Consider the following 20,334-nt stretch of genomic DNA (forward strand, 5'->3'; position numbering starts at 1 on the left):
GTTGGAGGCTACGTTGTGTTGCATTGCTGCGATATTCCCGCGACTGTACCAGAGCCTCCTCCAGCCAGCACTCCCCTGCCCCCTTCTTCTTAAGCCTTGGAGAGCAGGAAGCAGACTCTGCCTTCAGCTGCGCTGGCACAGAGCTAAAGCTGACCGAGCCCAAACCCTTAACGCGCATTGGGCAGACTCCCCCTCAGACACAGCACCGCCATCCTCGGTGCTGGAATTAGGGGTGCTGGGGTGCTGCAGCACCACCTGGCTTCAAGTGGTTTCCATCATATCCAGGATTTACACCTAGGTTCAGGGGATCTCAGCACCCCCAGTGCAAACACTGTTCCAGCACCCCTGGCCATCGTCACACTGACTGACTGTGCATTGGTCACAGGACACCCCTGTGAGGCAGGGCAGTGCTCTTATCCCATTTGACAGATGGGGAGAGACTAAGGGACTTCCCCAAGGTCACACAGGAAGGCAGTGGCAGGGCCAGGACTTAAACCCCAGTTTTTCAAGTCCCAGGCTCACACCCTAACCACTGGACTTTCCACTTAGTTGGTAATTGGTCAGAATCTGTCAACACTAGCATGTGGATGGAACGGAACCATTGGAAGTTTTTCAGGTTGAGCTTTTTAATGGTTTCAATTGAGCTGGTGTGCTCTGCTGGCCTGAAACAGTAAGCACATTGGCTCCATATGGACTGAAACTAGAGGTGCAGGGGTGCTGCTGCACCCCCTGGCTTGAAGTGGTTTCCGTCATGTACAGGGTTTACAGCTCCGTTCAATGGCTCTCAGCACTGCTGATTGTCTCTGAGGTTAGCAGAAGTGCAGAGAGGTGTCAAGAGGCCATTTGCAACCAGGAGAGGGAAACCTGCAGTCATGCAGATACCAGGCTATGGGTGTTGTGGTCTAGAGTGGTCTATAGTGAAGCAGCAGTTTAAGAGGAAAGCAACCAGGGAAACCTGAAGAGGTTATGCTCCAGGTGAAATGACCCTGGAGTGTGGCATGGCATGTGCGAGGGCTAAGAATGAGGCGCCATGGTCTGGAATGCAGTAGGCATCAGAGGAATGGGGATAAGTGGGTCAGGTGCTGGAGCACAGGAAGGAAGCTGAGTGAGAGTAGTATGGGGAAGATGTGCAAAAAGAAAACAAAGAGATGGTAGGGGGCAGGGAAGGAAAAGGGTCAATGGAGGGAAAAAGAGGATCCTAGAGGGAGCAGGTCAGTCACTGTTGGAAAGGACAAAGAAGAAGTGGAAGCAATATAGACAATATGGCACTGGGAGAAAGTGGCGGGGAGGAAAGGAAGAGAAAGGCACTGGGAGAGGAGTAATGAGAAAGCCCCATCAGAGAAAGGAGGGAGAGAGAAAAAAGGAAATAGGGATTGAGATTCAGAGGCACTCAAACGAGGAAAAAGACAGAGGGCTCCTGGGAGAAGAAATAAAAATGGGGAGCTCCAGTGAAGTGGGGAGGAAAAGCAAAATAAGAAGAGAAGAAGTATTGAAAGAGGAAAAACAGAGGGGAGAGGAGAGAAAATGGTAGAAATACAGATAGAGAGAAAGAGGGGGAAATGAAGAAATGGACTGAGAACAAAAAAGGAATAGGTAAATGGAAGGCAAAAAAGAAAAACCAAGACCATACAACATTAAGGCTGACGATTCTGTTTATTCAGAATACATGTTGCTCTATTTCCCAGGCAGTAATCCTCCTGGGGACAGTGTGTAGCCAGTCTCCTGGCCAGTTCTTGATGGAAGAGTTTTTCAACTGATTGCTCTTTCCTTGAGCTGTAAATTGAATCCTTTCAAGCCTGTCCCTGTCAGCTCTGTGTACCAACTTTCAGAGACCATATTACTAGCTGCCAAGAGCTTAGCTGACCTCGTTGGCTTTTTCCAGCTTTAGTTCCTATGTGCCTGATTCTGCTTCCGTTGAAGCAATGGAAAGGCAAAATTTAAAATACTTAAATGATTTAGGATACGGCCCAGAGATTGCCATTTATAAAAAGAAAAGGAGTACTTGTGGTACCTTAGAGACTAACCAATTTATCTGAGCATAAGCTGTAGCTCACGAAAGCTTATGCTCAAATAAATTGGTTAGTCTCTAAGGTGCCACAAGTACTCCTTTTCTTTTTGCGAATACAGACTAACACGGCTGTTACTCTGAATTTTGCCATTTATGTCTTTTTCATGAGATAGACCAACTCTGTGTGAGACCTTCTCTTACCAAATTAATCAACAGGGCAGTTCTTGGGATGGTTACCAATGACACAGAGCCTCTTTTCTTGCAAACTGTGGGCTTACAGTGCTCATGAAAAAGACAGAACACAGTTCTAGACATAAATGAACTGAAGTATATTGCAGGCAAACTTCAATACCCAGCCCTGCTGCTGCACCTTTGCAAAGGTGTGCCACACCTTCGTTTTTCTAGCCAATCTCCCCTTAGCACAGGCTGAGAGCCCTGAAGTTTGACAAGCTGTGTAGTGGAATCAAGGCTGATTCTGAAATAGCAACACACACAAAAGTTTGTCCCTGATTCAGCTAGCAGGAGTCATTACCCTGTTCTGGCCCAGCACCAAAGCTACTTGGAGGAATTGGAACTGGTAGAGCCTGAGGGAATGTGCCTTTCGCTAGTCATCCAAGTGGAGCCTTTCATTGATATGCATTACTGTAATGCCTTTCAGCATTCCCTCCCTCTCTGTCTGTACAGTTGCTACTTTGCTTTAAAAGGGAGATAAGGACTTTATGCTCTTTCAGAAGCGTGACTGCCATTTCAAATTGTCCCAGAGATTGAATCATCACTATGCACCGAGCCTGCTGTACCAGCGCTTTGAAAGACAATCACTTCATATACGTATCATTCAAAGAGGCATTAACCATACGCCTTACTCCTGTGTCTGATGCTGCACCTGTTTATTTTTTGTATAGCTACTGCCAAGCATAGGCTCAGTGTCCACTGCTTATGTGTATCTATCTTTCTGTTTTTTTATAGGCAATTTCTGTAATGCAGTGGCCATCTTAATGCTATGCTTTGTCTCTCTAGCCAGTGGGCTAGCTTCACCTCCGCTGATACATGGAGGTGCAATTTATTCTGTCTGTATGGTCTGTATTCACCCCCAGGGAAGGGCAGCGAGTGTTTCCTCCTACCCTCCATCTTGGGGTCTTCCAGAGAAGGACATCTTTGACAAAAGCTCCAGGACAGCCTCCCTGTGCACTATCACTATCAGTAAATCACTATCAGTACATCCTACAGCTGTCCTAGCCATGCCTCTCTCCCCCTCCTTGACTGATACCACCCAATTCCAAGCTCTGGGCCCATACTGGAGGAGAAATGGTATCTTCTTTCTGCTACTGCAACCACCATGTCTAGCTGTGCACAAGGATATACACTGGCTTAAGTCAGCATAGATTCAGGAATTATTCTGGCCCATTGTTATCTCTGTTTATTTTGTCCTTGATAATTGTCTGGTTATATCAGATTTTGGACCTGGTGTTCATCTCATGTCAAGTAAATTAGGACTCCAGTGAAGTCAGTGGAGTTCTTTCAGTGTAAAGGAGTTCAGAATCAAGCCCTTTTCCTCTAAAGTTTAACTTTCCTTTGGAAATTTCCCAAGAAATAGATATGAAAAGTTATAATTTTTTCACCTATTAAATCATTTGACAGTTTTATTGCATCTCTAAACTGAGAGCTGTGAATCATTATATTTGCAGTACATAATATAACCTTGGACTTTTCAGGACTTTATCAGATATATGTGTATGTGGGCAGAGAGAGAAAGAGAGAGGGAAAAGGACTAACTAAAAAGCATTGTGCAGAAAAGTATAAATATATGGAGCTACTCAGAATCACATCCGCTGAGGATTTTGTCCTTTATTTACCTCAGTTAGGGATGGCAGCATCTCAGTCACACACACCCACAGTCACATCCTTGCACACTTTCTATGTTACATAATTATACCTCATTTAGTTCTTTCTAATTACATTTATTATAATCATTCAAACTTTTACATTCTTATTCATTAACAGTAAAACATTGTTTTACTTTTGCTGGAAGCTTAGCTGAAGCTATGGAAATGCAACTAGTGATGTTCAGAAGGTGCTTACATCACAAGTTATATCTCTCTTCTATAAATTGTATGCATATGCCTGTCTCTGTTTAGATAAGTTAAGGCCAAATTCTGCCCTGTGCAAATGTGGAGTAACTCTATTGGCATTACTGAAATTATTCAGGATTTCCACAAGCATAATCAAGGCCAGAATTTGGACTTTAATGTGTTATACATTTTCAAGTTAAATTAATTCACCACAAATGCAAAAACATGGTAATCACTGTAATAATGATACTTCCATAGCATCTGTTATTTAAAGATTTCAAAGCACCTTAAAACCATTAATCCTTGCAAAAGCCCTTTCAGGTAGGTAACTCTTATTCCCATTTTGCAGATGGGGCAACTGAGGCATTGCAAAATTAAAACCAACTTGCCTAAATTCACAACAGCACATCTGTCACATGGACAAGAATAAAACTTAAATTCTGCAAGTACCAACTCCCTATCCTTTCTCTCGAAAGGATGCTTTGGGATGCAATAAGACTCTTTCCACTGATATCAGTGTGCATGGGCCAAACCTTAATTTAGTGACTGTCTTGATTTTCATAACAAACTTCCTTTTTCAGGGAGTTACCTCAACTGTTGCACAAATATACTTGAGGCTAAATACTGTAGGACTGGCAATGCTCTACGGGACTGGTCTAAAGCTCATACAAAGATTTTCCCAGACTTCCATTGACTTCATTGGGCTTTGGATCAGGCCTCATAAGAACTCAACCACAGAATTAATATTTTTAAAAGCTTTCAAACATATGACATAAAGGTGTGAAAAAGAGAGAAATGCATGGCGCTCATTTTAAATACTTTTCTTGTGCTCCTGTACTTTAGAAAACATATAGCAACAGATGGGCCAGTAGTAGATGCCTCTGGTTTTGTATGTTTGTCAAGGTCTATGCTTTCAGAATTGGGAATATACCATGTGCATAGAAGCCAATCCTGAATTCCATGGGCATCCATAATTTCCATTCACTTCACAAGGAATACATGATTGGGTGTACAGTGAATAACTTGCAACATGTCTGCTTTAGTTCTCACCAATTTTTTGCTCAGAAGAAGGCTCCATTTTGAAACTTCAATGGTTTCTCTGATGTGGTGTTTGTGATCAAAACTGAAACTGCCAAACTCATTCACACATGTCACTGACTGATGGTAACAACTTTCAGAAACTGGGACTGGATTCAAACCAGTAACCTATCGGTGAAACTGGATGGGGTAGAGAGCCTGAGGCTCCCAATCCCCCCAGAGTGTTCCTTCTTAATACCACAATATCTTTGGGCAGGTGATCACGACCCTGTTGCAGTGGAGTGATCCGTTTCTGCGCTACACAGTACCTGCCACCTTTCTCAAGTGACACAACACTTCCATAGTCCTTAAAGACAGGTTTCAGAGTAACAGCCGTGTTAGTCTGTATTTGCAAAAAGAAAAGGAGTACTTGTGGCACCTTAGAGACTAACCAATTTATTTGAGCATAAGCTTTCGTGAGCTACAGCTCACTTCATCGGATGCAGTTTCCACAGTATGCATCCGATGAAGTGAGCTGTAGCTCATGAAAGCTTATGCTCAAATAAATTGGTTAGTCTCTAAGGTGCTACAAGTCCTCCTTTTCTTATAGTTCTTAAACAGACTCAAAACAAACCTCTCTACTTGCCATAGGCTCATGCCTTGGAAATTCGATTTTGATCATGTTTTACTGGTTTTTATGACTGTGTCCTACCTAAATGGTCTTAAGGGAATAAACCCTAAGTTATAGGCCTAGTGAGGACCAATTACATATAATGTATCTGCTATGAATAGCATGTAAATGAAATATAAATGGGACCATTTCTATGCTATGGGCAGATAGATACACAGAAATCTCTTACTACACTGTTGGGTAATGCTAAAGTGGAAACTTTATTGCATTATGAAGCTGGAGGATAATAGTTATTGAATATTATTTCATGGTTTGTCACTTTTAAAGGCAAATGAATGTGTGAATACATAAGCAGTTTGAACAAAAAGTGTTTTAATTTAGATTAATAGATTTATAGGGTTTAAGGCCAGAAAGGACCATTAGATCATCTAGTCTGGCCTCCTGTCTATCACAGGCTATTAAATTTCACCCAGTCACATCCCGATTCAGCTTGGGTATCTTCTAGAAGGCTGGTGCCTCTCAACCTTTCCAGACTACTGTACGCCTTTCAGGAGTCTGATTTGACTGATGTATCCCCAAGGCTCAGCTCTCTTAAAAACTACTCGCTTACAAAAATACAAAAGTGTCACAGCACATTATTACTGAAAAATTGTTTATATTTTCATTTTTACCATATAGTTATAAAGTAAATCAATTGGAATATAAATATTGTATTTACATGTCTGTGTATAGTATATAGAGCAGTTTAAACAAGTCATTGTATGAAAGGTTAGTTTGTACTGACTTCGCTAGTGCTTTTTATGTAGCCTGTTATAAAACTAGGAAAATATCTAGATGAGTTGATATACCTGTGGAAGACCTTTGCATATCGCCAGGAGTATGTGTACCCCTGATTGAAAAACCTTTGTTCTAGGCATCTTGAATTAATTCAAGCGTTCACTCCCAAAAAACAAACAGCCTAAAAATGATTGCTAGTCAATTGATTTCATTTTAAAATGTCTCCCACTAGAACTCTGAACACGGCTAGTAAAATCAAAACTTCAGTCTACAGAATCTACTATTGATGCTTCCTGTTTATATTGTATTAGTTTTCTACAGAAGCAATTGCTGTCTCCCCATCTTTCCCCTCTAGGGAGCTTAAAAAATAATATTTTTAGGCAGGACTCTTCATGGCAAGGAAGTTCTTCAAATTCCTCCATTTAGAGAGACGTCAATGATAAAGAAGAGATAGGGTTCATAAATGCTGTAGTGGCCTGGTATGGTACCAGCAAGGAAACCCTACAATTTCATACTGGTAAAGCACATAAATTATGTAGCAGATTTGTTTTCACATTGTATGTTGGGCTCAGCAGAGGATATAGAGCAATATACCAAAGCAGCTCCCTTCTTTCAGTTGAAGTACTGGTAGAAGAACCACTCTGCATCCTTTAGCCCAGAATCTGACCACCTTCTTAAATTCTCAGATGGCAGATCAGACCCTAAGTAATATTCCACAAGAAGCAGTTATCCTACAAATAATGGAGCAGAGTCACTCCAGGATTAGCATTGGCTTCTCCTGGCAGAGATGCTGGCATAGTGCTAAAGACAATAGGAAGGACGTGAAATTGATTATTGTACCATATGCTGCTCACAACCTCCTCCACAGCAGGGGCATTCCAGCAGCCAGTGCTGCCCCCAAAGTATGTGGCCCTATCCAGAAACATGATCTTGCTAGAGTAGCCAGGGGATGTGTCAGTTCAATGCCCTTTCTATTGCTAGGTTCTTGAGGAGCTCTCAGTAGAACTTAAATCCATTATGCCTTGGCATAAATGATACTGGAATCCTTGCCTGTCCAACTTGAGAAATGAATTCCTCTACTGGGCCCAGTAGCTTTTGCTGATACATCGAGGTACTGTTGCTACCTTCTTGGAGCAATGCAGGTAAATCTGGCCCAGTATCACTGTTAATGTTGTTGGCCAGATAACGTACTCAGCAAATAGATTCATGGATTCCCAGGCCAGGAGGGACCACTGTGATCATCTGGTCTGACCTGCTATATATCACCATAGAACTTCCCTGAAATCATTCCTAGAGCACATCTTTTTTAAAACATCCAGCCTTGATTTAAAAATTGCCAGTGATGGAGAATCCACCATGACCCTTGGTAAATTGTTCCAGTGGATAATTACCCACACTGTTAAAAAAAATTATATCTTATTTCCAATCTGAATTTGTCTAGCTTCCCGCCATTAGATCATGTTGTACCTTTCTCTGCTAGAGATTGAGGAGCTCATTATTAAATATTTGTTCCCCTTGTAGATATTTACAAATTGTTATCAAGTCACCTCTTAATCTTCTCTTTGGTAAGCTAAATAGATTGAGATCCTTGAGCCTATGACTAAAAGGCAGCTTTTCTAATCCTTTAATCGTTCTTCTTGATGTTCTCTGAACCCTGTCAATTTAGCAACATCCTTCTTGAATTGTAGACACCAGAAGTGGACACAGTATTCCAGCAGCATTCTAGTGCCAAATACAGAGGTAATATAACCTCCCTATTAAATATTCCCCTGTTTATACATCCAAGGATTGCATTAGCCCTTTTGCCACAGCGTTGCACTGAAAGATTATGTTCAGCTGATTATCCAACACGATCCCATGAGTCATCACATATGAGATTGTAATAAGAATATGCAATTAATGTGGCTGGGCTGGATAATTCAACCACAGAGAACATAAAAGCTGTGTAGGCCAAACCTAATATTTTAAAACACCAGTGTCTGCTTTTTCCATAGTCAACTCATCTTCCACAGTGCAACTTTCAACAAAGAAGAGAATGTCTTTTGCACTGAAAACACATGAATTTGACCTACACATCTGACTGAACCAAATGGGGAACAGAGGGATGTAATTGCACCAGTGAAGGCCATTTCTTTCTAACATCTACAGAAGTCTCTCTCTTTCTCTTTTTTCTGAAAGGACAGCAAGGAGTAATTGGAGATAAAAACAAAAACTAGGATCCCTGCAGGTAAGTGTGCTCTTTGCTATGCAGAGTACTTCCTGGTAAGGCAAGTCTAGCAGCATGACTCCTGAGATTGCCAGAGTGGAGCTTCTTTCTAGTTCTTCTGGTAAATCCACTACCTGCAGATCACAAGGGTCCTTTGCTGGGTTCTTAGCTGCCATATCACATAGGACTTGCATGCCAGCCAACGTAGGCTCTGGGAGCGTCTGGCCACCAGCTGACAAACAACAGCTGCTCCAAGTGTTCTAAATTGTAGCAGATAAGCAAAGTGTTGTGGGCAGTTTCAGTGGCCATTCAGTCTTTTATCTTCTTAACTAGCAACAATCAAGTGAAGTCAAAATTTAACATGTGAGAAACTAGTGGGCTGTAGGATTAAGAGTAGGTACTCTTTAAATAAACTGAATCACTCATAGCAACATTTTCTGTCTCAAGTTTAATAAGGCAGACAGGAATTTTAGAAATATCTAAGACAGACAGATACTATAGATAGAAGTTTATCCCTATTTTTGAAGGTTTTCATGTCCTTGAATAATTCTTTAAGCATGTCTACTCTTCCAGCATGAACTCACCTACACCTGCAGTGAGCTCAGTATAAATGTCTGGATGTATGGATAGACTTCATCAGAGATGAAGCCATTCCTTGAGAAGGACATTCTCTTGCTTATGTGGTGCTCAAACTGTTGGTTAATCAACATAACAGTTTCTTGCTGAGAATCCAGTCTCTTTTTCATTGCTAAGAACAAACATGTCTAAACCTTTCTGCAGACTGAAAGCCTGCACAGATCTAGCAACATATTTGCTCCAGAACCCAACTGTGTCTTTGGTCAGGTGAGTTTTATTCTATGAAAGCTCTGCTTCCACACTCCAGGGGTGAAATCCTGAACCCATTGAAGACAATGTCAAAACTCCCATTGACTTCAGTGGGGCCAGGACTTCACCCCAAGGTTCTTTCTTAGCTGCAGTAAAGACTGCAGGATCCTTTTGAGAGTTCTTACGCAACTTCAGTCCAAGACAGGAATAAAAATAAGGAATAAAAACAAAAACATATCAATTTCAGACGATCACAGACATGTTTTCTCTGGCTATGATGTGCATGACACCCCTCTTGATTAGCGTTATTCTTCAAACTGCTTACAACAAAACACCTTACAATGTAGAAATGATTATACTGTGATGATGAAGTAATTGGTACCTTCCTTATTAATTCTGGACTCTTAATTCACTTGGTGATTAAAAGTAAAAAGGACAGTACCAGGTGAAAAAACCATCGAAATTCACAGTGGAGTATAGTGTCTTAATGATGACTGTTTCAGTGGTTTGAAAAGAAGTTTTAAGCGGGTGCCTTGGGAATAAATTAAACAGACCCTTTTTAGTATATCTTTCCAAGCTGTTTCAGTTTGGAACTGATAATTTATCAACTCTGTTTCCCCTAACAAATTAGAATATATATTTTTCAGGAAATATTTTCTGAATGTTTAATAGAGAAAGAGGGAATATGTAAAGATAGAAAGGAAAACTTAATACATCTTAGGCTAATTTTTTACAATTGAAAGTTTGTTTTTACCTAATGTTTCCTATTTAGAAATTCATCTCATGTAATACACAATATTTTGCTATTATTTTGTATAATGGAATATTTTGCTATTTTTAAAAATTATGATACATTAATCAGTATTTCACTGATGAAATATAATACCTTAGTTCTGTTGCCCCTTTGGCATTTATGGTTTTCTGTGACACAAACCATGATAAGGAATGTAGTCCCTTCTTCACAGGATGCCCCTTAATAAGTGTTTTTTCTTTGTCCTGATATCACGATTGATTGCTTCCGGCCAGATGCCCCTAGTGTATACTTCAGCCTGCTGGGAAGGAGCAAAGGGAGCATAAATACTGGAAATCTAGAGATCAGAAAATAGAATTTCTTTAATGTACTACATTAGCAAATATAAAAGTCACTTTGTTGGTATGATACAGATGCAGAGCTAGATTCTAACTGACCCGTATGCTGATGTGCACTGGTGGAAAGGGAGTAAGGAGCCTCTCCTCCCCCTTGTGCATTTGCACAGGAACTGTCCAGAAATGCACTCCACTCCAGGGACTGCTCTCCAGAGACATTTCCGTAGGGAGGCAGGGAGGGGAGAAGGTAAGCAAAGCTGTAGCTCCACCTATCATACATGCCAGCTAATACAACTGGCTGGTCTCACCAGGAGCTGATCTCTGAACACTTTAAAAAGGTGTTGCAGTTTGTATACTCCTGTACACCATGTGAAGCTCCAGGAGACGATCTGATTCTGGGAGAATGTCGCTGGGTCTCTCTCAAGGGCAGTGCAACTTCCCCAATTGATGGCTGTACCTGTATAACCTAGCCCTCCATGAATACAGGAAATCAAAGATGGGTGGTGCAGTTTTCTTACAGACTAATTAAAAGACACCACAATGCAGAACTCTTAGGCAATAGGGTAAGCTAGAAAAGACTTTTTGAAGGGAGGCACAGGACTCTTTCTCCAACATTATGTAGCTCATTTTGACTGGAATAAGTTTTCCTCCATCCAGCATGCAAATTAGATGGTCCAAGGTACGAGCATCCTTAGAAATTCAAACCCTGATCTGTGAGATCATTTTCAAAGTAAAGTGATACACACAGTATTGTCTTTCACTGCATTTGTGCAGTTTGAACACCTCTGTTGGTGTATTTAACACATAGGTCTAAGTGCATACGGATGAGTCATTTTGCCTATGAATTAGATGTAAAGTGCAAAATTTTGCTCTCTTTTACAGGTTGTAATTGCCATGGAATGTATCTTAAAGATGCTGATATTTCCATATAAGGCAACTAATTGGGCGGTTGACTCAGGAATGTGTGCATTAAAATAATAGGGCTGAGAAGACAATTCGGTCCCTGGCAGGGGTGGCGCAAACGGGGGCAGTAGAGGCTAGTGCCCCCACAATGGAACTATTGTGTGGGCTGACCTATGTTTATGCCCTTGAGCATCGTGCAGTGGGCACAGCTGGCCGGGGGATAGGGCTGGTCACCGGAGCTCATGCTGCTGCATATGCAGCATGCAGCTGCTGAGGGCACCATGAAATTTGGGGCAATTTGGTGCCTCAAATTTCATGGTGCCCTACTCAGCTGCATATTCAGTGTATGCCTAGGGACATCCCTGAATATTCCCAAGCTAGCTATGTAGTTAGCTCAAATAACAATAGCAGTGAAGCAGTGGCAGCATGGGCTGAACAACCCTTCCCAGGACCTGGGTATGTACTCAAATGCTAAACCCTGTTGTCGGAGCTTCACTGTTATTGTTTCAGAGTAACATCCGTGTTAGTCTGTATTCGCAAAAAGAAAAGGAGGACTTGTGGCACCTTAGAGACTAACCAATTTATTTGAGCATGAGCTTTCGTGAGCTACAGCTCACTTCATCGGATGCATAACGTGGAAACTGCAGAAGACATTATATACACACAGAGACCATGAAACAATACCTCCTCCCGCCCCACTGTCCTGCTGGTAATAGCTTATCTAAAGTGATCATCAAGTTGGGCCATTTCCAGCACAAATCCAGGTTTTCTCACCCTCCGCTCCCCTCCACACAAACTCACTCTCCTGCTGGTAATAGCCCATCCAATAACTCTGTTATTGTTAACAAGCTAGCTAGATCAAAGCTAGCACTGGTACAGGGGTCTCAAACACGTGGCGGCCCGTGGGGTTATTTTCTCCGGCCCGCCAGCTCTCCGCAGCACTCCCATCCCACCCCCCCCAGCGTTTACCTAGAGCAGCTCCGGCCCGGCATGCACCGGGGGCCAGGCAGGCTCCCTGCCTGCCTGCCCTGCCCTTGCTCCACGCCGGGGGTGTGTGTGTGTGGTACAGGGGTCTGTGTGTTGCCCTGGCCACTCCTCTAGTTATCTCCCCCGAAGCTCCCATTGGCCGCAGTTCCTGCGGAGAAGGGGTTGAAATGGGGGCAGGGAAGGGGTGGGAAGAGGTGGGGCGGGGCGGAGCCTCATGGAAGGCATGGAGTGGGGGTGGGGCCAGGGCAGCAGGTATGGGGGTGGTCAGTCGTGCGGCCCTCTGGCCAACGTACTAGTCCTCATGACTGAAGAGATTAGCACTCTTTTCCCTACTTCTGTGTGAACATTTTAAAACCGTTCAGAAAAACCTTATATAACTGCATATCCACGTAAATATCCTTGCTCCTATATACTCATTTATGACCCCATTTTTTGATATCTAGATATGCAACTGATACACAAAGTTTTGAAAACATTGTGCTTAGTCGAGGGAAGGGAGAGAGTTATTTTTTGTTTTTTTTCCTGCATCAAAATAGTTTTATTAGATGATATAGTTACCTCATATCGTGTACATCATCTTTTTTTTTTTTTAAATAATTAAGTAGCAACACAGAGTGTGCTGTTGGAGAAAACCTTTGGTCTACATGTGTATTGGCTTACACACGCATTAGCTTATATCAGTAAACACCCAAGTCACAGTGTAAAACTCTAAAGAGACATAACAGTTCACCATACGGATTGCATGATCTCTTCAGTAAAAAAATTTGCATGTGGATGTCCCATAACCTGGCTTTAAATTGCGTAATGATACAGAACTATTGTTCTTGATGCTAATTCTAGCCTGCAAATGCAGTGCAGCAATGTGAAAACCTTTGGGTTTCCACTTTTCAGTGTATTAAATGACCTGTGAATGTATTTGAAGCTTTCTAGGTTCCAGCCCCTCAGCATTAATTAGCACTGTGTTTGTGTTCAAAATGAATGGACTAGCATACCTTAAAGAAATTAGCTTTTAAAATGAAAACACTGCATAGCTGCATCACATGCAGGTGACTAATTTAGTCTTAAACAGAGCTTTGAATGACTTTAGACAGCCATCAGAAAGCTCCTTAGGGGCCTGGTCCTTCAGGGAACAGGACCATGAATGCCCACTGATTTTAACAGGAGTTGAAGGCATTCATCAGCATATAGGATTGGTCTTTAGTTCAGATGGTAAAAGTACAGTATCTGCTGGTGTGAACATGGTGCCTGGAGGGGCCACACTAAGAATGCTTACTCAGGGCAAACTGCAAGGAATAGGGCAGACAATCTGACTAATCTAATCGCCTTTTATGATGAGATTACTGGTTCTGTGGATGAAGGGAAAGCAGTGGATGTATTGTTTCTTGACTTTAGCAAAGCTTTTGACACGGTCTCCCATAGTATTCTTGTCAGCAAGTTAAGGAAGTATGGGCTGGATGAATGCACTATAAGGTGGGTAGAAAGCTGGCTAAATTGTCGGGCTCAACGGGTAGTGATCAATGGCTCCATGTCTAGTTGGCAGCCGGTATCAAGTGGAGTGCCCCAAGGGTCGGTCCTGGGGCCGGTTTTATTCAATATCTTCATAAATGATCTGGAGGATGGTGTGGATTGCACTCTCAGCAAATTTGCGGATGATACTAAACTGGGAGGAGTGGTAGATACGCTGGAGGGGAGGGATAGGATACAGAAGGACCTAGACCAATTGGAAGATTGGGCCAAAAGGAATCTGATGAGGTTCAATAAGGATAAGTGCAGGGTCCTGCACTTAGGATGGAAGAACCCAATGCACAGCTACAGACTAGGGACCGAATGGCTAGGCAGCAGTTCTGCAGAAAAGGACCTAGGGGTGACAGTGGACGAGAAGCTGGATATGAGTCAGCAGTGTGCCCTTGTTGCCAAGAAGGCCAATGGCATTTTGGGATGTATAAGTAGGGGCATAGCGAGCAGATCGAGGGACGTGATCGTTCCCCTCTATTCGACATTGGTGAGGCCTCATCTGGAGTACTGTGTCCAGTTTTGGGCCCCACACTTCAAGAAGGATGTGGATAAATTGGAGAGAGTCCAGCGAAGGGCAACAAAAATGATTAGGGGACTGGAACACATGAGTTATGAGGAGAGGCTGAGGGAGCTGGGATTGTTTAGCCTGCAGAAGAGAAGAATGAGGGGGGATTTGATAGCTGCTTTCAACTACCTGAAAGGGGGTTCCAAAGAGGATGGCTCTAGACTGTTCTCAATGGTAGCAGATGACAGAACGAGGAGTAATGGTCTCAAGTTGCAGTGGGGGAGGTTTAGATTGGATATTAGGAAAAACTTTTTCACTAAGAGGGTGGTGAAACACTGGAATGCGTTACCTAGGGAGGTGGTAGAATCTCCTTCCTTAGAGGTTTTTAAGGTCAGGCTTGACAAAGCCCTGGCTGGGATGATTTAACTGGGAATTGGTCCTGCTTCGAGCAGGGGGTTGGACTAGATGACCTTCTGGGGTCCCTTCCAACCCTGATATTCTATGATTCTATGATTCTATGACAATTCTCAGAACTGGTGGTTTATTCTATAATTAATTAGATTCACCAAGCCAGTAACCAAATAGCTTCTGTAATACCACACTGGCTACCAAGAAGCCAAACTACCGTCCCCTTTAAGCAATCCAACCTTTGGCTTCCATCCAGGCAGAGAAGTCTAACATAGTGAGGGGTTATTGAAAGCCTTATTCACCATATTTAAAGTTCTACCAATCCCAACGCAGCAACCACATTGCCCACTAGGTCAATGAATATTTCAAATCTCACCCAAGTACATGCTTACAGCCAATCCTTATTAAGTAAATATAAGGTTTATTAATAAAAGAAAAAAGAAAGATTTACGTATAGTTAAGAGATCAAAATACATACAAATGTGTGTAAAGTTCTTAGATTAGTTTCATAGCAGAGATGGTGAGGCTGCTGATTTGCAAAAGTCTGTCTGGAATCAATTTAAAAGGTTACAGTCCACGTGCAGTTTGTTCAAATTCTTCCATGAGAATTCCAGAGTAAATCCAAAGAAATCCTGGAGATCTCAGTCTTGTGGCTTAGACTTTCCCTGTTAAAGTTTAAGCAGGTCTGAAATAAAAAGGATCAGGCCCAAAGCTTCCTTTATAGTCGAGGCCATTGGATAAGCTTCTTGACAGCAATTGCCACAGCAGGCTCTTTGCTTTGAAGTTAATCTCCAGTTTCTTATGCATACACAGGTAACTAATTGTATTAATTAACATAAGGCAATTAACCATTCAAATTGTAAAGGCAGTTCATTATGGCATAGACAATTAAGCTGAAAACAAATGTAAATAATGTCATTTCCTACAGTATCCTACATCTTTGATCTTAAGGTTAATTGACCCATCCACATGCAATTAAGACAGGAAAGGGAATTAGTATCTACAGACTAATCTGGTTACATTGTTAACTTCTAACAAGATATAGGTAAACACAAACCCACTGCATCTACACTTTGATTCTCTAACAAACAATACAGGCAAACATATTAAAGATTCTAGTCTACATACATGGCTTTGAGAACGATCTACAAGGCATGGCCATGTTTACCATTTCAGTGCCTCCTGTTAAGTTGTTTTGGGTCACACACAAATTGACCAATCTGTCAGTGTCACAGCTGATAATAGACAAGATATACTAGCTGTCATTCAGCTACTTTGAGGCAAAGAATAAAATGGTGGCCCAGTTTTCAAATGTAGCTACGTAATTTGCCTACTGCAGTGTTATAACTGATCACTCAGATGGGCACATAGGTGCCCAATTACTCAATTTAAATGCCTGCATGCAGATTCAAGCAGCCAAATAATGGAATTTGCACATTCTGTTAAGATACCAATGCTTGAAAACTGGGCTCTCTGGGCCAAATTTTGATTGGAGTTACACTGGTGTAAATTTGAAATTGCTGAGCTTGTTCCTCAGGTCTGGCTCAACCCTGATTGGTACAGGACTCAAGGAGGTGCAGACTAAGCTGGCCTAGTCCCTAGTGCAATTTAGAGAATCCCAAAGGCTGCTCTAAATTTCACCAGCTGGTAACAGCCCCCCAAAGGGCTATTTCAGCAGCCAGGGATTACTGGAGTTCAGCAGTGCTCCAGCCACACCCCCAACATTAGCCCATTCCCGTTACTCCAGAGAAATGCCAGTGTAATTGAAAGAATAAATAAATTTTCCTCTCCCCTCTTTAAAAAGAAACTCCATATTGCATAAAATATGCAGTTCTAAAACTCCCAAGACAGTACTGATTGTGACTGTTGCTGTTATTCCCATTGCTCTTTCATAAAGCTAAACAGCACAGCATTCATTCATTTGCATGTCATAGCAGAGTTCATATTATATTTGAAAATCTTCTAACGTAATGACTGCAGAACAGCGTGTAATTTCACTTTTCATTTTGCCCACTTCTAACTGTCGAGATGATAATTATTATTAGAGTGCAATTGTCCCCAAAATGTGCTAGGTGCTTTAGTGTGACATGAAGTGAACTACATATTTGTGGCAAGATCCTTATTTAATTGAAGTTGATGGTAAAACTCCCTTTGACTCCAAATGGATTTGGTTCTTGGAAAGTAAAATGCTGTGTAGAATTCTTTATTAATTCTTGTGTTTTCATCTCTTCAGGGGATGAGCACTCCCAGGAATCTCCAGCCCCACCAGAAGCACAGATGCAGGCTGGGGTGGAAGGCAGTGGAAGGGGAAATCGTTGCTGTTGGAAATGTTCAGTCACCCAACTCAAGAAATTTTTCTGGGGAGTGGCAGTGGTCCTGGGTGTCTGCTCCTCCTGGTCAGGTTCAACCCAGCTAGCAAAATTGACCTTTACGAAATTTGATGCACCCTTTACTCTGACATGGTTTGCAACAAACTGGAACTTTTTATTCTTTCCTTTGTATTATATTGGACATGTTTTCAAATCAGCTGAGAAACAATCTCCAAAGCAGAGATACAGGTAAGAGAGCTTTTTGTTTTCAGTTTTGCTCTCATGATACTTGAATGTTGCTCTACCCCTTGAGCTGATTTTATTCAGATCACTTTGTTAATATTGAATGTTTTTCTTTTCAGCATTGTTAAAGAGGGTTCTGAATTCACTATTGAAGGCTTGCAAGCTGAGTATGTTTAAAGGCATTTGATTGAAGTGTGCACTTTATTTTGTTACCTTTCTGGGGTTTTCCATCTTATCCTTTAAAAAAAATTCAGTTCTTCTTCTACTTTACAGCTAATTTTCTTGCAATCTCTCCCTCATAGTAAAATGGGAAAGCAGCTGCTTCCAAAACCTACGCTTCTCTGGCACCATGGATTGCCTTCAAAGGATGCTATAACATTGGCTTGGCAAATCCCTTTCCTCTCTAGATATTTATGGCTGAACTCTGACCCCAGTGACACTCCAGCTACCCCATAAATTTCAGTGGGGTAGCACAGGTATAGCTGAGGATAGAATTTAGCCCTTAATGTACCTTTTTCCATCTACAAGGTGTGGACCACCTCATGGGAAGTGCTGAGGGCCTAACTCCCATTCACTTCAGTTGCAATTGAGGGCCCTTAATCAGCTTCAGGATCTGGCTCTGTCAAGGTTCCTTCCCCACTCTGAACTCTAGGGTACAGATGTGGGGACCTGCATGAAAGACCCCCTAAGCTTGTTCTTACCAGCTTAGGTTAAAAACTTCCTCAAGGTACAAACTTTGCCTTGTCCTTGAAGCCTATGCTGTCACCACCAAGCGTGTTAAACAAAGAACAGGGAAAGAGCCCACTTGGAGACATCTTCCCCCCCAAAATATCCCCCCAAGCCCTACACCCCCTTTCCTGGGGAAGGCTTGATAAAAATCCTCACCAATTTGTACAGGTGAACACAGACCCAAACCCTTGGATCTTAAGAACAATGAAAAAACAATCAGTTCTTAAAAGAAGAGTTTTAATTAAAGAAAAGGTAAAAGAATCACCTCTGTAAAATCAGGATGGTAAATACCTTACAGGGTAATCAGATTCAAAACCTAGAGAATCCCTCTAGGCAAAACCTTATGTTACAAAAAGACACAAAAGCAGGAATATACATTCCATTCAGCACAGCCTATTTTACCAGTCATTGAACAAAAGAAAATCTAATGCATTTCTAGCTAGATTACTTACTGACTTTTTACAGGAGTTCTGAGCTGCATTTCTGATCTGTTCCCAGCAAAAGCATCACACAGACAGACAGACCCTTTGTCTCTCCCCCCACCCCTGCCGCCCTCCAGCTTTGAAAGTATCTTGTCTCCTCATTGGTCATTTTGGTCAGGTGCCAGCTAGGTTACCTTAGCTTCTTAACCCTTTACAGGTGAAAGGGTTTTGCCTCTGGGCAGGAGAGATTTTATAGTTCTGTATACAGAAAGGTGGTTACCCTTCCCTTTATATTTATGACAGGCTCATTGAGAGGTTCTCCCCCAGTCTTGGAACTGCATCTTTCACTCCTCTTCCAGCCTTAGCAAAAACTTCACAGATGAAATGTCTGAATTGAAGATATCCTTCAGTGAATAAAAGTCTCTTCTATAGCCCAGTGATGCTGAGTGCAGCTTGCTGCTATGCCAGAGTCCAGTAGTACTTCATGTAAACAATCTTCTTTACATTTATGTCAAAAAGGTGCAAAGTCACCAAGTTAGTCCCATGTCAGTCTGACATCTTTGCAAACATTACCTTCCCCTTTTAAAAGGTTGTAGAATTAGGAATCTAATTGGGCTATGCAGACATGAGATGTCACTGTTAGAGACCCACCTGAAAAAGTCTTTAGCCCAACATCAGGGCAATGAAAAACAGGACTTGGGACCATTTTTTGTCTCAGTTATACTAGTGGGACCCTCGTGACTTCAGAGAGGTTACCCAGATATGGCAATGGGTATAATTTTCTCCTTCACTGAGATTTTTTTTTTTTTACTTCCAGATGTATAGTAATGGGTCAGAAACTTACTATAGAACATACCTATGAAATCAGGGCACTCAAGAGGTACTGTACTTGATGTTACTATGGTAAAGATTAAAAATCATGGAATTTCATTTTGGTTAATGTTAGTTATATCGTCCTACTGTTATAACTTCATCAGGGAAATTGTGGATGAAGGGACTCCACCACAATTCTTCAGTTCTTATGGCAATACCAAGGAGTTTTAGAATAAGGTTTAAAATGACACTGTTAACACATTTCAGCTTTAGCCTGCAGCAAGCCATAATGTCAATGAAATATATTTCCATTCATTTTTATCCTGCTTTTGCGAAATGAGAGAACCTAGAGGTTAGAGATGGTGACAGTTTTGTCCAAAAGTGATCATGAATGCTAACATATTACTACCAGATTTTATTCCTTTGGTTTGTTTGTGGGGTTTATTTTACTTTCAATTTTCTGCAGACTACCTTATGTTTAAATACTTGTGAATCCTGGTGTGAGATACTGTAGCCCTTCAAATCCCAGAGCTTAAAAGTAGAGCACTAATTGTCTTCTTTTTTAAGGTTAGTTAATGCTGCTGATAGTCTTATGCCTTCCATTCAATTAATTGATAACTGAGCTGAAGAAAGGATGCAAATCCTAAATTCTATTTGAGAAGTAGCTGAGATTTCATTTTAAATAAACATGCAGTCTTTTTAGTGAACAGTTGTGAAGATTGTACATTTGCATCTTTGACCAGCAGAGTGAATTGTGATTAACTACGCATATTATTGGGGTCTAGTGGGTAGGGCACTGTATGGCGTGTTAAGAGATCTGGGTTCTATTTCTGCCACTGACTTACTGGCTGATTTTGGTTAACTCACTTTACCCCTCTGTT

General features: G+C 41.7%; 1 protein-coding gene across 3 annotated transcripts in view; it reads left to right on the forward strand.

Moving 5' to 3' along the window:
* The window catches only part of SLC35F3 (solute carrier family 35 member F3), a 292,700-nt gene that overhangs the window by 165,165 nt on the left and 107,201 nt on the right, over window positions 1–20,334 (forward strand). For all 3 annotated transcript variants that reach the window (XM_084624848.1, XM_084624850.1, XM_084624849.1), the window contains one exon: window positions 17,171–17,495. In XM_084624848.1, coding sequence (XP_084480974.1) covers window positions 17,171–17,495 — 325 coding nt within the window. The remainder of the gene's footprint in view (window positions 1–17,170; window positions 17,496–20,334) is intronic.

Source organism: Lepidochelys olivacea, assembly GCF_965140295.1.
Source record: "Lepidochelys olivacea isolate rLepOli2 genome assembly, chromosome: 3".
Lineage (NCBI taxonomy): Eukaryota > Metazoa > Chordata > Testudines > Cheloniidae > Lepidochelys > Lepidochelys olivacea.